Here is a 17,237-nt window from a genome sequence, read left to right as displayed (position 1 = left end):
CTGCCAGGATCTACTACGTTATATACACTCTCAAACTGCTTCACAGCTGCCCCTATGGCAGAGTAGCCATAGACTATGCTCCAGAACTACACCCAACACCCCCCTCCCCTACTACCCGGCACCCACAGGGTTCTGGAATGAACACCTAGGCGAACGCTCCTGATGCAGGGCCCCAGTCAAGCTAGATCTTGATACTCTATAATCCTGAAGCCTAACTCCAAGACCCCAACCTACATCAAACAGCACCCACCTAATGTCCCAAATAACCTTTATGCATTCCCAAGCGCTTTAAGTAGCCCCACCCCCATTCCTCCCCTTGAATCGCACCCTCACTCCAACACCACTTTATAGGGTCCTTACCTAGCGAAGAAAAAGCCCAACCGCTCGCACACAATTACCCAGAGGCTCACAAAACAGGCCAGCCCCTACAAGCTGTGCTCATTAATGCCAGATCTTTACCTGCGCACTCCACTGACATCAACAACCTCATATGCACATTAGAGCTCGACTTCCTAGCCATTACCGAAACCTGGCTACATGAAGCCTCAGGTCCTGCCCTATCTCTAGCGCTACTAGAAGGATACTCAATAATGAGATGTGACACAATAAATACACAGGGATGCGAAGTTGCTATCATACACAAAGAAAGCCTCCTCATCAGACCCATTTACACAGTGTCTAAAGGCAGCTATGAATGCCTCACTCCTAAACTGACTAGAACACCCTCGGACACATCACCATTCATGTCATCTACTGCCAAACCCAAACCCCCCACACCCCCCCAGCTTCTCGGATATCAGTCACCTGATAGGGGAGAGCCATAAACCGACCTCAAGAGTATTACTCCTAGGCTACCTAAACCTAGGGCTCCCCGATGCGACAGATAAAACAGCTTCCAGTGTTGTTAACGCCCTCTCAGACTTGAGCTTCCATCACCGAGCCTCGGCACCTACCCACTCCAAAGGAAGAACCCTTGACTGGGTTGCCAACCTCAACAATCAAATTGCCATCACCGCCAGCAAACATATCCCCTGGTCGGACCACCACCTTCTTTCATTCTCCCCGTAATGACACCTATGCAATCGACTGCACCCTCTAGTGCCCGCAGCACCAAGAAGATTACCAAGACTTGCTAGCCGCTTCCTACTCCCTCTGTCTAGGGAAAATATCGCCTCTGCTGACCCTCTGCAACTTGCCAATCTTTATACAAGCACACTCACGAAATCTATCAACACCATAGCGCCACTCATCTCAAGAAAGCCCAAACCAAAAGACCACCACAACTCTTGGTTCACAGAAGCCCTGTTATCTCTACGCTCCATGAAAAGGCAAGCGGAAGTCGTATGGAGGAAAAACCCTTCAGGACTATCAAAACTTGCATTCCTTAACCTGGCAAAAGAATATAAAGTAGCCATCATCTAGGACAAAACAGATACCTACAACTCCAGAGTAGCCAGAGCCAACCCGAACGCACAAGAGCTATTTAAAATGCTAAGAGAGCTTGAATCCCCCACAACACCGCCCTCCGCTATCCTCAAAGTCGAAACCTGATCTACCAACATCCAAGATGCCATGAGAAACAAAATTGGTCTTTGCTAGGAAAAAAATGCCCTGAAACTCAGTCAGAACTATCTCTGAATCAGAAACGTCCAACATCATTAAAAACCTTAAACCCTCCTGATGTTTAGGCAATATTTGTCCAGCCACCATCATCAAAGACTGCACCCCCCACCTAGTCCCCTTTAGCACCAACTTTATTAACGCCTCCTTTACTACTAACAGAGTCCCCGCCAGCCTAAAAGAGGCATGGGTCCCCCCTGTACTAAAAAAGCCTTCACTTGACCGCTCTCTGCCAAGCAACTATCTCCCAGTCACCACCTTCCCATTCTTACTCAAAATACTAAACAGGGCATACAATCAGATTCAAAGCTGTTTAAAATCTACCCTCATTGTGGGAACATTCAAATCAGGATTAAAACCAGGACACAGCACAGAATCAGCTCTGCTTTATGTATACTGGTTGATGAGTTTCGCTTAACCAGGTAATGCATGTGTACGTTTTCCCCAAACTTCCCTGCAACTGTCATTCACCTTAGAGGCCACACTTTGTTCGACTCCCATCAAACCTTCAACACGACATTGCATTATTCCCCCCTTCCATTTTGCTCCATACCACACTGCTCCCTTTGTTCTCAACATTGATCTTGTGTGGCACCAGGGAAGGCTATGTCCCTGTCCGTACACTGCAGTTGTTTGCGCTCATTAAGCATCTGTTCACTCCCTTTTAGAACCTTCAGTTATAAATTCTATTACCAGCTTTTTTGTTTCATTGTTTTGGGCCATGCAATCGAGTTGCACATAGTTGTCTGCATACACTTCTCCCCTTCATCCACCCACTGAACAGATGCACTTGTATCTTGTAAAATACCCCTACCATTGCAGAGGGATAGGGGCATTAAGCATCCTGCTTCTCATATGATATGGCTGGGGGCAGGAAGCGCTTGGGGATCAGTGGGAAAACTTAACGTGTGCCATTTGCTCTTTCTCTTCCAAACGTAACATTTAATCCTGCACCAGACGTTGCCAGATTTTGGGTCCTGCCCTTTTTCAGTGTCATGATCGAGCTCTTCTTCATTTAAAACACTTCTTTTGTTTCTCTTCACATTATTTTTTCCTTTCGTTAAAAGAACACAATAACCATATTAGTCCTATACTAGTCAACACTATCATTAAAACCATCAAAAATTCACAAATTGTTTGTTTGTCTATCAAAACATTGTCCTGAAAATTCCCCCTCCTTCTCAATCTGTTGGTTTTCTGTAAAGTCTTATAGTTGAAAATAAAGTGAATCAAAGTTGTTCTACTTCCCATCACGTTGCGCTATGCCCCTCTGGGGAGCTGGTGCTCTTGTCCATGCGCACGTCACTGATGTGAACCCATCCTTTGCGTCTGACCTTGCCCGCTGTTGGTGTGGCATAAGTCATGATGTGTGGCCCAGTGAAGCATTCTTCCTTCCAATTCCAAGTGTGATTTTATTTTTTATTTTTTTGAAGAGCACCTTATCAGCAGGGCATAGAAGTGCTGCGTGTGAAAGTCCCTTATTGGATCATCTCTCTGTTTAGTTTGTGTCCTTGTGTTGCTCTGTTGGGATATATATTTAAGGGACTTGGTGAGTTCAGTAAGTTATACATGGAACTCCTTCCCCAAGATGTTAGCAGGTGAATTGGCATCCGGAATTGTACGTGCCAGAGATCTTTATCCCACTCCCCCCACTACCGTGGCCCACAGCTCCAGAAATCTCACTACAGAATGCTTAGCCCCCCTTCTTAGCTCACTCCTACCCAAACCCCCTTTGCTCAAAGACCCTATCATGCTTGCCAACCTATACATGGAAACACTAGCTGCAGCCATCTACACCATAGCACCACTAAAGCCCTGCAAACCTAAACCGTCTACTCATGGTTTACTTCCGAACTCCAAACACTTCGCACCAACAAGCTGGTAGCTGAAACAAACTGGAAGAAATCGTCATCGGAGGCCAGCAAGCTTCTGTACACAACAGCCGCTAATCTCTACAAAGAAAAACCCATCATTGCTGCCAAGTCCTCCACCTACAATGCTTGCATTTCAAATGCCATATCTAACACTTGTGAGATTTTCATAATTCTCAGAGAATTAAAAACGCCTACCACCCCTCCCACCACCTTAACCAAAGATGACACATGGTGTTCTGACATCCAAAATGCCATGCTCGCCAAAATTGAAACCTTCAAGAGAAAATTGAAACTGAAGAAGCCACACAATCCAACCCTCTCTAAGTGGACCACCCCCTCCACTGACCACTGGCTGGACCTTCTTTTGTTTCACTACTACAATGTCTCTGAAGTAGAAGTCAAAGCCATCCTTAAAGGCCTCAAGCCCTCTTGCTGCGAGGGCGACATTTGTCCTGTGAATCTCATAAGAGTGCTCAGACCTCCTTGCCACTAATCATTACCTTCTTCATCAAAGCTTTCTTCTCCACTGACATAGTCCCCTCCCCACCCACCCTCAAAGAAACCTGGGTTCTCCCTCTTATCAAAAAACCCTCACTTGACCCTGTAATCTCCACCAACTACCGCCCAATCACAACTGCCCCCTTCTTACTTACAATCCTCAACAGAGCAGCCTATCTACAAATCCAAAGTCCCCTTTAAATCAACCAAATCTTGGGCATGCACCAATCTGGCTTCTACCCAAGCCATGGCACTGAATCGGCTCTCATCGACATCCAAATTGATGAAATCAGGGATGAAGGTAACTTGGCTGCCTTCAGCCTTGTCAGCAGCTACCCACCTCTGCCAACTTCTCTCCCAATTCCTCAGCCTGGCTAGCTTCCTTCCTTCCTTCCTAGGGAACAGATCCATCGGGGTATTTGAAGAAAATGCCAGTGCACCACCATCACCCATCTCCCCTAGAGTTCTGCAAGGAGCCTGTGTGTCACCAACTTTGTATAACATATTCCCCAAACCATTATTCACACTCCTTGACTCCATTGGCTTATCCTATACAAACTATGCAGACGACACTCAGATCCTACTCCCCCCTCTCTCGAAATGACCAGGAATACACTGTCTCTCTCAACTCGGTTTACGTGACAATCCAATCATGGATGGCCACAAACCGACTATGCCTTAACGATGCAACGCTTCTCATAGTGCCCCCCCTCAGTAATAAAAAAACAAAGCCCCCAATACTCATCCTTCAACATTGATAAAGTAGTAATCCCTATCTCTCCTGTAGTGAAAACACTTGGTGTATATCTTGATGTGTCGCTATCGCTAAGACAAGTGAGCGCCATTGCCTCCAGTGCAGCCTATACAACCAAGTTAATCTATGTCGCTAGATCTTTCCTCTCCTCATACGTTTGCCTGACTTTAGCCCGAGCCACCCTAGGGTCTAGACTTGACTACAATGCCCTTTTCTCAGGTACCACAGATGCCAATATTCGGAAAATGCAGATCATTCAGAATAACACTCCTAGAGCTGCGCTTAAGATCCCCAAAGCTGACCACATCACTGCAATGAGAAAACTTGCCCACTGGCTCCCTATTTGTGAGCGGATTATCTTTAAAACTCTCTCTAGCACGCACAGAAGCCTGTCCAAAGATGCCCTCCCCCTACTTATCCCAAAAAATCATCAAAGTATCCTCTGCCATATAGATCAGAGCAGCTTATGCCCACTGCATCACCCAACCCAAATTCAAGCGGGCAAAAGCTGGGGATTCTAGCTTCCCAAATTTGCTCCCAAGCAGTGGAACATACTCTCCGGGCCGAACAGTTTTACTGGACCTTCAGGAAAGTGGAAAAACCTTGGAAACAAAGAATGTACGTCAATTGAGAACTCGCACCACGTTTTTGTACGGACCTCCTGTGTAGCTGGCTTTATGTAACAGCGCCTTGATGCCCAGGGGCTTAGTGCGCTGTACAAATGGAAACCTAAATATAGGCGCATGCATTCTCCAGCCAGTGGCCATTCCATGTGGAGCGAGATGTTGATCATCACCGGGTGTAATGCACAAAGCAAAGGGAGCAAGAGGCAAGCAGTAAAGCCAGGACTTGCCAAGCATAGAGGTTAGCTTTGCTTGGCTGCTGTTTAGTAAGCCATTAATTCGTTCAGCCACACCATTGGCCTGAGGGCGTTAAATGGTACATAGTTTGTGTCTGATTCCTAAGATTGCAGTTATCTCTCCAATCAAATCATTTGCAAAATGCTGACCATTGTCTGCCTAAAGTTAATCTGGGATTCCCCATCTTCGAAACAACTCCCTTATTAGGAACGTAGCCACTGAGCGGGCATCATTCCGGACACTGGGACCAACCACAAGCCAATGTGAAACAGACACAGTACAACAAGCATATACCTGTAAGAGGTAAATCTGTCTTGCATGGTCGATATGCAAGAGTTGGATGGGCCCCTACGGATGCGTCAAAGTGTGCCCAGTTGCGAACATCTGACATGTCATACAATTATTTACATATTCAGCCACATAAATTTGTCACAACCCAATCCTCACTTATCCCTGCAGCCACATGCTCTTTCGATGCATGGGCAGGGTAGTGAAGCTGTTCCAGAGCCACGTTCAATAACATTTTTGGCATTACCACCTTGCCGGTGCTGTCCTGTCGCCTCCGCAATCTGTTGGTGACAGGGAGCACCCAATTTTCTTTCACAGCTCTTTTTCACCCTGTGGTGCTTCTCCCTGTAATTCTATTATCTGTATCATTTGTGTCACATTAAACCTTTCAGGTAGTACGTCTTGTACTTTTGCTGGTTTCACTAATGCTTTTAAAGACACCTTTTCCTTCTTGCCAGGTAACAGCACATGTGATCTTACTGGCAAATATGCTGCTTCTTTTGCTTCCTTGTCTGCCCTTACCCTGTTATATAAAATCTTGCCCTCCAGTGTGGGCTTTGCACTTTTATTATTGCCAATTCCACCAGGAGTGTTAGCATTTCCAGCAATTTACTTAGTAGTGATGCATGTTGCACTGGTGTGCCATCGTCTCCTGAACCCTCTCATCTCCCTTCTTGCTAATCCTAATTGTACTGTAGATGTAACGTAGAATCAGAAAATATATTTACTGCTTGTCCTTCGGACATGTTGAGTGCCTCAATTAATTCCATTAACTCGGCTGCCTGTGCAGAGTAATGTGCTGGCAGCTGTGTCTGGGAATACACCTCCCCATCCTCATGTATTCTAGTTTGGTGCCCTACTACTGCTGAACCAGTGTGTTTTCCCTCTGAATTTGGGTCAATACTCGATGAACCATCAATAAAGAACATGTCCCCACCATCAATCACTTCCTCCTTAAACATGGGGTTCCCTTGCCTCCTGTCCATGCATGCTACACAGTCATGTGCATAGTCTCCTTCCTCTATTACTTCTGCAATGAATTCTGCTGGGTTAACTGTCCTGCATCTGACCATTTCTATTGCAGGATTTGTAAATATGATTTCATACCCTGATGCTCTCTGAGTTGTCAATGTGGATTTGGGCCTTTCTGTATTGCAAACAATGAATGCTCCACATATAACACTACTGGACATCCCATTATTATTGGCAAAGCTTTTTCAATTCCAAATGCAACGGCAGCAAGTGCCTGCTCACAAGGGAAGTGTCCCTGTATTACTGCATCCAATGTCCCACTGTAAAATACCAATGACTTGTGTCCCTTCTTTTGTGTCCATACGGCAGTCATTACTTTCCCATCCGAGTGAGAAAACAAATGAAACTTCTCTTTGTAATTAGGCGTTGCTAACATGGGTGCATGTGTCAGTTAATTTTTGAGTTCAACAAAATTCTCATTCATTTCAGCTGTCCATTTTTATCTTACTTTTGTTTTTCTGAGCTTCCTTAAGTGTCTGTACTAGTTATCTGGTGCATGTGGAGTAATCAAAAACCCATGCTCTGCAATAGTTGTAAGTCCCAGAATCGGTTGCATTTCTTTCAATGTCTCTGGTTGGGCTGCTTTATATATTGCTTCAACCCTTTCTGGTGTTATTCTCCCATCAGCTGATACAATCTGCCCTAAGTAAACCACTTCTGTTTGACAATACTGCAATGTTTATCTGTCCACTTTGTATCCCTTGTCAGCCAGTAATGTGAACAGTGTTATTGAATCCTGCCTGCATTCATCTTCGGTTGTGCTGCACACTAGAAGATCGTCCACATATTGGATTATTGTACTTGCTACCTGCAAACTACTGCAATCCATAAACTCGGTAAGATATCTTGAGTCTGGATGCAGGGCCATTGAGAAGAAACCATTCTTCAAATCCACTATTATGAAGTGAAGTAGTGTGCCTCTGCTGGGATGCTGCAGAAAATAATTGCTGGATTTGGAACCAGTGGAAATTCTGCTTCAATCATGTGGTTAAGAGGGCAGAGATCCTGTATGAAACGCCACACCCCAACCTTTGATTTATGTAAATTGGATATATGGCCTTGTGTCATAGTGATGTGGATTCCTGTATGATACCTTGCGGCCATAAAGCATTCAGTGTCTCATATATGCTCTTGTCTGCTTCTCGTGAGAGGGGGTATTGCTTCACTTGTGGTAGCAGTGCCCCTACCTTTTATCTTAATGTGGACTGTCCATGCCCCTTTCATTATTTCCACATTATGGGGTCCTATGGTCCATACATTCTTTGGTACTTTCTTCAAATCTTACTGCATATACTTTCTCTCTTTTCCTGCTAGTTGTGTCATCAGTGGTATTGCTCTGTCCTTTATCTGAACTGGATATGGAACGTGTAATTTGAAAACCACCTCTTCTTCCTCATCATCTTTTGTAGCAAAAAACTCCTTGGGCCTCATCATGAGTTGGGCGGTAGCCCTTAAATGCTGTGGTAATGGGGTTACTGCCGCATCCAAGGGTCCACCCAATCATGACCGCTGGGGGTAAACATGCTGGGAAAATGCTGATTTTTGCTGCAATTACTGCGTGGTAATACCACTGGTGGTAATTACATCAAAAATTCCCCATTGGACCCAATGGGGAATAACGTTTACCACCCAACTCGTGATCCGGCAGTAATACCACCGACTGGGTGGGCGGTAGCGCAAATAAAGTTGGGCAGTAGTCCAGTCGGGATCCTTGTCTGTTACTGCCATCAGTGTTAGTGTGGGGTCTATGCACAATATTGATCGCCACTCCATGTTATCATCTGTGGCAACCAATAAATCAAGTCTAGCAGTGTGTGTATGTCTGGTGCGATAGCCAAGGGGCATTGTGGTCTGAATATGAATTCATTTGACAGTCGAAAGACCTTCCCTTGTGTTCCCGGCACCCACCTTTAGAAGTATCTGGACCCTGCACAAAAACACCTCTGTGTGTATGGGTCTCCCTCTCTGTGCTGTGTGCATAGTATGCCTGCATCAGTACTGCCACCCTAGTTAGCTACATTCCAGGAGTGCTGCACACCATGCCTTTTTCTGTAAATGAAATTTTGGCGTTTAGTTTGCTTAGCACGTCTCTTCCCAATGTTAATGGGTGTGATTTTGTAATATAAAAGTGGTGCTACAGTGTACTGCATCCCTGTTGTCAATGGTAGATCGTTTGTTTTGAATAATCCCCGAAATGCCTTTTGTCCAATTTCTTGTTGGATAATGGGCACCCCCTTCTTTTATACAGGATCTAGTTGCTCCAAGTATCTTTTAGAAAGGAGAAGTCCCTTCGCCCCGTTATGAACTACTACATCGGGCTCCTCTTCCGGGTCTTCAGTTACTGCTAGGACAGGACACACTCGTACTTCCCGTGGGCACCCCTTTTGATAAAATGTGTTGCTCAAAGATGTGAAAGGATTCCCTCCCACCACTGTGACCCTGGTAAACTGTGGAACCCCATTCTGTCCCAATATTCACCCTTTCTTGTGTGTGTGTCTGCGCTGGTACCCGCAGTATACTTCCGGTACCCTGTGATCCAGCTACCATTCCCCCTTGTGCTGTTGCTTCTCCCTGTGTTGGCGAGACTTGTGTGGTACCGGCTGCACTTGCTTTTGCGGCACTAATTGTGCCTGAGGTCGTGTGTATGTCTGTACGTACTGGTCTGTACGTACGGCTGCTTTCGCTGTATCTCCCCTTGCTGTTCTGCTTGTTAAAGAAATGGGCACGTTTGAACAAAATGACTGAAATTCCCACAAACAAAGCACCGTCCTCCAAACCAGGGCGCCATTCCTTTATATCCAAACCCCCTATCCCTTGAATAATATCCCCTTCCTGACTCATATTGTCCACTGTACATGTTTGCTCCAACTCCCTGTACAAACCCAGGCGGTTGCATATTCATAAATCCAGGCTGCTGTTGTATCTGTTTCCCCCCCACCCCCACTTTGGGGTATATGGTGCCTGTGTATATCCCTCTTGTTGTACTACTGTAGTGACTGCAAGCCCCACATGTTGGGCGGGCGGGGCATTGACACGTCCTGTGAGTACTGCCCCTTCCATGCTTATTTTTGCCAGTTTTTTTCTGCACTCGTTTATTTTCTGATTTCATTTAGTTGTCCACTGCAAACACATGGTGGCAACAGTAAAGAGAGACACAAGTGATCACAGTTCAACATGTTTATTAAACCTTATATGTGGGTTGGAAAAACACCTAATCTAGCCTAAAACTAAGGTGGGAGCAAGCTGCGGGCATCAAATTATAATAAGGCAGTCCTAGTGGCGTCTTGGCAAATTAAAGGGCCTATACTAAGAACAAACGATTGCCAATCCTTACGCTACATACAAACAAAAAGTGTTGGATAGGGTTCACAGGAAAGAACTAAGTGTTCACAAATATTTAGTCAGGAAGCAGTGATCGAGTCTCCCTTCCCCATGTTTTAGCAGGGGATAAGGTAGAACTCTGGAGCACGACGCACGCTCAACCTTTCCCAGCCCAAGCTAACAGTTCCGCTCTCAGTTTATCAGGGCCTTCGGTGGGTAAGTCTCTTTTCTATCAAAAGTAGTATCTTGCCTCGGAGGACCTGATGTCATCAGCTTGTACGTTGGGTGATATCTCATCACCCTTGGATCCCCCTCGTTCGGGCTCAGATCTACAAGAAGTTTTCAATCAGTATCAGGCCCTTCGGTAATCGAGCTTCTGGCTTCCTAGGGTCTGATCAGTTCCCAAAATTATTATACAAAAAATCAACACTGCTTCCAAAGTTCTTCTTTGACTGTCTCTATTTGCGTTTGGTTGATAGTTCTTCACCCCTGGGTTCCCCCTCGTTCGGGCTCAGATCCCTTTAATTGTTAGCCTCCCTCACCATTCCCTATGGCTTTCAACACAATCTTCATCAATAACGCTCACAAATGCCCTTTTAAGCAGTTCACTGTAGACATCCCTCTGTCGGGTTCACTCTTGCCAACTTCAACATTCGCTACCCTTAGTTTAACAATCATCTGTCGGTCAAAGGCCATTTTTGGAGTTGGTAGATACCCTGCAACAGAAGTATGCTACTTTACTTATATTAGGTGATTTTAACATTAAAATAAACAATCCATTATCCTCCAGCTCAGTTCCTAGATTCCATGGCTGATCTGGGGCTTCTACAATTGATTTCTGAGCTCACGCATATACATGGTAGGGGTCTAGATGTTATATTTACTGACAAACATTCAATCAGATCCTATGAGACCAGTAATCTGGTCTGATCAGTATCTCATTCCATTTCATATTATGAATATTTTAGGCCTCCTCGTTCTCGTCCCACTGCTAGTTTGCGTCACACCTGGCAGGAGGTGGATTGTAAGTTAATGGTAACCTCTGTTATTGAGAAGTGCAATTCAGCCCTAGTGCTTGATCTGCCCTTCCTGCCTCAAACTTGACTGCAAGTGGCTGATGCAGTTGCTCCTCTTAAACCTACCTATCCTCGCAAAAGTCCATCTGCACCCTGGTTCTCAGAGAGCGGAAAGTCTCCCGGCTAGAAATAAGGCAGGCAGAGAGAAAATGGCAGAGGAGTTATGAGATGCAGGAGAAACTATGCTTTCAGAAACTGACCCAGAGATGTCCCAAGGCTATCAATCTCGCCAAGCAAGCTTTTTTTTTTACTAATAAGGTTTTATCAGCTCTTAATACAAAGAACTGTTCACAGTGGTGAAATCTTTTACTTCTACTGCTTCTACCTCGCCTGGAATAGCCCCCTCCCAGGCACTATGCGATTCCTTCTCTAAATTTTTTATTATAAAGGTCTCGGGTATCCGTGAACAGGACGCATTAACTCTTCTGCGAATATACACACGGATATAAGCCAAATCGATATAGATTCCTAGCATTCTTGGTCTGACTTTCCAGAATTTTCAACAACAGATGTGCTTAGTGCTATTAATAGGTTGAAATCAGCTGCTCCATCAGATCCTATCCCTGTATTAGTCCTGAAGGAAGTTCTTCCTACAGTGATCTCTTTGGTGACTAGTCAATGGCTCCTTTCAGCAGGGGACTATCTGCCCCGAACTGAAACAAGCCATCTCTTCTGAAGAAGCCCCTATTAGTCCCCTTGGTTCGGGCCAATCATCAACCTATTTCACGTCTCCAGTTTCTTAAGAAATTATTAGAATGGTTGTTGTCACCTCTACTGTCTTTGTTTCTAGAACACTCCTTTGAATCTGGTTTCCGGCCCGGGTGGGGCACTGTAGAGTGTCCTGGTGTTTGTGATGGATGATCTCACCCTGATGGCAGATCGGGATGGAGTAGGGGCACCGAGATTGTTAGATCATTCAGTAACATTTGACACAGTTTAACACTCCATCCTGTTATCCCGCCTAGCAGCAGCATGCCTCTCAGGAACCATTCTGGCCTGGGCCTCTTCCTTTCAATCGGGTCGTGGACAATCGCTTTCTCTGCCTCTTTTTCTGTCAGTCTCTCATGCTCTATCTAGTGGTGTCCCCCAGGGTTCCGCCATGTCCCTTCTTCTATTTAACATCTACGTTGAGCTGCTTGTTGCCCTCATCCGCTCTCAACGGCTTCAAATGCTATGCCGACGACACTCGGATCCTGGTGAGGACTTGGGTGTCTCTCCTCATCACTATCGATGGTATTTTGGAAGGTGTTGGAATGCTCTACCTCCGTAGGTACATGGAAGAGTGTGGAATCACGTTACCTTGTTTTAGGGTAGGGAGATGAGGGAGGATATGGGATGTTTGGGGTATACAGCGTTCTTCCATGATAATCATCCCCAGTTCCATAGTGGGGGGGGTCTCCCTCCCATGAGATCCACCCGCTGAGTACCATCCCCACAGGGACTATCGGGTAGCTGCCTCACCTCCCTGACCTCATGGAAAGGGGCTCTGCTTAGGGAAGCAGGGGCGACATCCTGGGATTCGTCACACTCCAGACAATGACTGCCAACGTGCGTAGCCAAATTTTAAAGTAGTGAGAGATAGTGCAATTGCAAGATGTCCTAAAACTTGATGCAGAGTCATCAACCATATCACACCATATATTAAAATCACCCAAAACAATCATATTGGAAGGCATCGACATCATTAGGAAAAGAACTAGCAGGTCCTGGAGCTCTGTAACATATATAATACGCTGGCACAATTCATAGGGAGATAAGAAGAGAAGTTTACATGCAAAGGTTTCAGATGCTTTGTCCCAATTCAAAGTACAAAAATTAAGCAATTCCAAGGAGAATTTAGCAACAATAGCAATACCTCTCCCTCCAGAACAGGACATAAGCCCTCCCCCTCGCTTCAAGGAGGAAGCAGAACCCATCCGCATTGGTGAAAGGGAACACAGATGGCCACAGAGCCACACAGAAGGATGCTCCTCCGAGGTGTGTCCTGAAGCCACGAGCCGATACCTGATGTGGTCGTGTGACCCGCAGTGGAGCCACGGGAAGCCAGGCTAACAAGCCACAACAGAGATGCAGGACATTTAAAGCTGCAGGCTCAGCGGAGGGAGCTGGAGCCCCTTAACTGTAGTGGAGCTGCCACCAAAATCCTGTTGCTGAAAGGCACGAAGGGCGTGTCCGCTCTCACAGCGATGAGGAACACCAAAACGAGGGAGACAACGTCACTTCTGGTATAGAGATCCTGGTGGTCTACAAAGTGCCCTCCATGCTTTGGGATGTGGTCAGGATGCCTAAACACTTACATACCCCACATTACTTGCTTGCATTACAGCTTCTGGCTGGACCAGGTTCCACACAATGGTAACAGTCAGTAGGCAACTGATGTAGTACTTGTGATGTGTTATTTCAGCCATTACTATTGATTATTGATCTATTCTAGTAGTTTATTGTTCATTGTTCTATGGTGCACACGCTAGGTCCCATTTATTGTCAGAGATGGACTTTACTATTATAAGCAAGAGATCTCGTACACCGCTGCATTCTCCACTGTGCATTTTTAGGCAGCTTTAGTTCCAAGGTTCTTTTCATTCCTGCATTTCATCCGAGGGACAGAGACCAATGCAATCACTCAGAATTCTGCAGTGTGTGAGGTGGTGATGGGTCAAAAATGCAGCTTTCACTACATTCATTTGGCTTTTAACATGTGTGATGGCAGAAAATAACTGGAACTTCTGCTTCTTCAACAGAGTATGGAGCCATTACTGAAACTGAAAGCCTGAAAATGAGCCTCAAAAGATTGGCTATTCAGAGGAAGAAGAGAAATCCTTCAGGAGATGGAGAAGTCCCATCCGACAAAGTGGTACAGAAAATAACAGACTCTGAAAAAACCCAAATGCTCTGTACATGCACTGAATGTGGGGAAAGCTTCAAAGACCGGGGCAGCTTCCTAAGGCATCAGAGTAGTCACTCTAGACCCCATAAGTGTACAGACTGTGAGGAGAGCTTCATCCAGCGATCCCAACTCTTGACACATTTGAAGACGCACAGGAATGAGAACATGTTTGCCTGCAGTGCCTGTGACAAGTGCTTCACTCACAGATCCAGTCTAGCCATTCACAAGAGATGCCACATGGATGAAAGACTGTATAAGTGCACAGTGTGTGACAAAAGCTTCATGCAGCGCTCACAACTATGCAAACATCAACGATCCCACACAGGCGAGAGGCCGTACCAATGTTCACAGTGCGAGAAACGTTTCTCTCAAATCGGAAACCTGCACAATCATCAGATGATCCACTCTGGGGAGAAGCCCTTCGAGTGCACGGAATGTGGTAAGCGTTTCAATAAGATGTCAAACTTGAAGATGCATCGTAGGATACACTCTGGAGAAAAGCCATACAAGTGCACGGAATGTGGTAAACAATTTACTCAGAGGTCACACCTGATGACGCATCAGAGATTGCACGTTGGGTAGTAACTCCGAGCTTGATTACCACCAAACCAAGCCGTTCTAAATGTTGAACACTTCTGCTGTGATATGGGCAGACCTGCAACTGAGCACTCAAAACTACAGCAGAGCAGTCACTCTGGAGCTGGCGCCTACACTGCAAGGCAGCAACAGTGGGTGTAGGGCAAAGGGATAAACTGCACGGCTACCTCATTATCTCTCCTGTGGCGGTGGTGGCTCAGTGGAAACTCCAGTTCCAGAACTACAGCAGCAGCCGGTGCAAAATGCACCAAGTGACAGTCTGCAGTATTAGATACTGCACTGGGCACCTGAAGATTAAAAGGAAGCGATGCTCTGCTGTTTAAGAGCAGGCCGTTATCCAAAATATGCACATTTTATTTATTTTGTATTGCTTATAGCACAAACCAAACCTTGTTCCAGAGTGGCAGAGCACTTTACAACATCCAGAGTGGCAGAGCACTTTACAACAGGGGAGTGCCAGCATTGACTTACGAATAGAGAATCGAGTTCATCTAACAACCAGGAGATACAAACACGAAAAGTAGAGACAAACCAAGAGAAATTGGAAATAAAGAGGTGGCGAGAGAAATGACAAGAATATTGGTGACCTTTTCAAATGTTAGGGCTGTACATATTCATCTCCCAATATTGAATCAAGCAAGCCAATGGAGCAAGACCAAGGCCCTGCCATTTTATACGGTGTTCTGGAACGTTGAGTGACTCCAGTGTGATTCAACCGTCGCTGGACCATTTCATGGGAGGTGGTCTCCTCCTAAAAAGAAGCATTTGATTAAAACGGGGGCATATTATGAATTTTAGAGCAGAATGCCCAAACGGTTCCATGTGATTACAACAAGAACAAGAATAACAAATAAAACATTCAAAACCCTAAACTAATGGAAAATACTGAATTTCTCGTTTTTTTTAAACTGGGGGGTGGTGGTCCTCTTAGTCCACCCCATATATATTTTACATTAAAATATCAGGAACTTTCATTCTTTTACGGTTGTTTAAAAAGTTGTTCATTGTTCCAAATTCGTTATTATCACTGTATACCGCCCCAAACTGTAATTCTAGTACTCCTGCCTTCCTACTTGTGTATGGTTCCTTTCGCGGGCACATGAAAGTAACCATTTTATGATGCATTAAAAATGCTTCAATTTTGATGTATTCCCCATATGCCTGTGTTTGTGCAGGTGCTGTCTGCAGCCTTACCCCCTCAGTCCATTTCTCCATGCCAGATGGATTGGAGCTCTCATTGCTGCTCTCCTTTTTTTTTTTTTATATTTATTATTTTTTTTAGCTCTTCTTTTTCTACTTTTCAGTCCTATTCTCGTGGGCCTGACCCACCGGCCCCTGGCGTCGCCTATGCTGAGTAAGGTTGGTTTTGCGGCATGCGCATGCTGTCGGCAGTAGGTGCCCACCATGGATCTCCATTCAGTCTGCCTGTAGTGCTTGAGTCTGGCTCCTCCAAGAGGGTGGACAGACGGGAGTAACGGCAGCAGCAATTCCCCATAGGATTACCAAGGAATAGCGGCTGAGGCGGTTTAAGAAGCCTGAGAAGATGGTGCAGAAAGACACTAAATGGCAACCACTTCTATTGGTGCGTCTGTCACGCCGGAGGCTACTGTGCCTTCCGACCTTTGTGGGGAAGCAGACAATCCCTAGGGAGCCACAATCCACTTTGCACCGGGGGTTTCTTACTTTTGTGCAACAGGTGCTGTGGATGGCACTGACAAGAATGTTGTTGCCCCTTCACCCCGTGGTCATGTTTCTGCCTTCTTCCTCCCCTCTGATCTTTCCTGATGTATGGTTATCGGGAGGACCTGCATGGGTCCAGGTTCTGTCCACCCGGGGCTGTCTAGCTAAGTCACATCAGCACTCTTCCGAGGACCGATTCTTCACAAACCTCTAAGGCTTAATGCACTCCTCAACATTGTGGGGCTTCTTTTGTGCCATTGTTTGGGAGATGTTGCCACCACAGCTGTAGTCCCGGCCAATCTGTTTTTTCCCACTGCAACTTTCATGCCTGTGACAAGTGTGTAAATCCCAGCATCGTCAGCAGCTGCTCTTCCTGTGGCACCTACTGTCATGCCTGCGCCATGGGCGCATACATTTACGATCAATATGGACTTTATTTTCCATTTGCGAGACTTTGGTGCTTTTCTATTTTTCCCAACAAACTACACTTACCACAATGCACTTGGCTATAACCATCTATTCCTGGCCATTCCTATTCGCCATCTTCGGAACTACAATCCCCAGAAGCCCCAGGGATTTGCTCTGCTTCCACCAGCTAAGGAACAGAGAGGGAGGTGGCCGATTGTCTGCAGGTGTGCTTAGCCAGGTGCGACCAATTAGCCTGCCTCTGTGCTGGGCTGGGCGGTATAAATGCTGCTGCCTGCAGGGGCTCACTCTCTTGCATTAGGAGTTTTTCCGGCACCTTGTTGC

General features: G+C 45.8%; 1 protein-coding gene across 2 annotated transcripts in view; it reads left to right on the top strand.

Annotated features, from left to right (window-relative positions):
• LOC138565466 (uncharacterized) overlaps window positions 1-17,237 on the top strand; it is a 128,712-nt gene that overhangs the window by 66,941 nt on the left and 44,534 nt on the right. The window contains exon 3 of one of the 2 annotated variants that reach the window (XM_069642982.1): window positions 14,065-15,679. The exons of the other annotated variant lie outside the window; for it this stretch is intronic. Within the exon in view, the coding sequence (XP_069499083.1) occupies window positions 14,065-14,792 (728 nt within the window). The 3' untranslated portion in view covers window positions 14,793-15,679. Of the gene's footprint in view, window positions 1-14,064; window positions 15,680-17,237 lie in introns of those variants that run through there. 2 annotated transcript variants of the gene reach the window in all.

This window comes from Ambystoma mexicanum, chromosome 1p, assembly GCF_040938575.1.
Source record: "Ambystoma mexicanum isolate Mex_15411 chromosome 1p, UKY_AmexF1_1, whole genome shotgun sequence".
NCBI classification, from domain to species: domain Eukaryota; kingdom Metazoa; phylum Chordata; class Amphibia; order Caudata; family Ambystomatidae; genus Ambystoma; species Ambystoma mexicanum.
The sequence above is the reverse complement of the archived record's forward strand: the minus strand, read 5'-3'. Positions and strand labels throughout refer to the sequence as shown.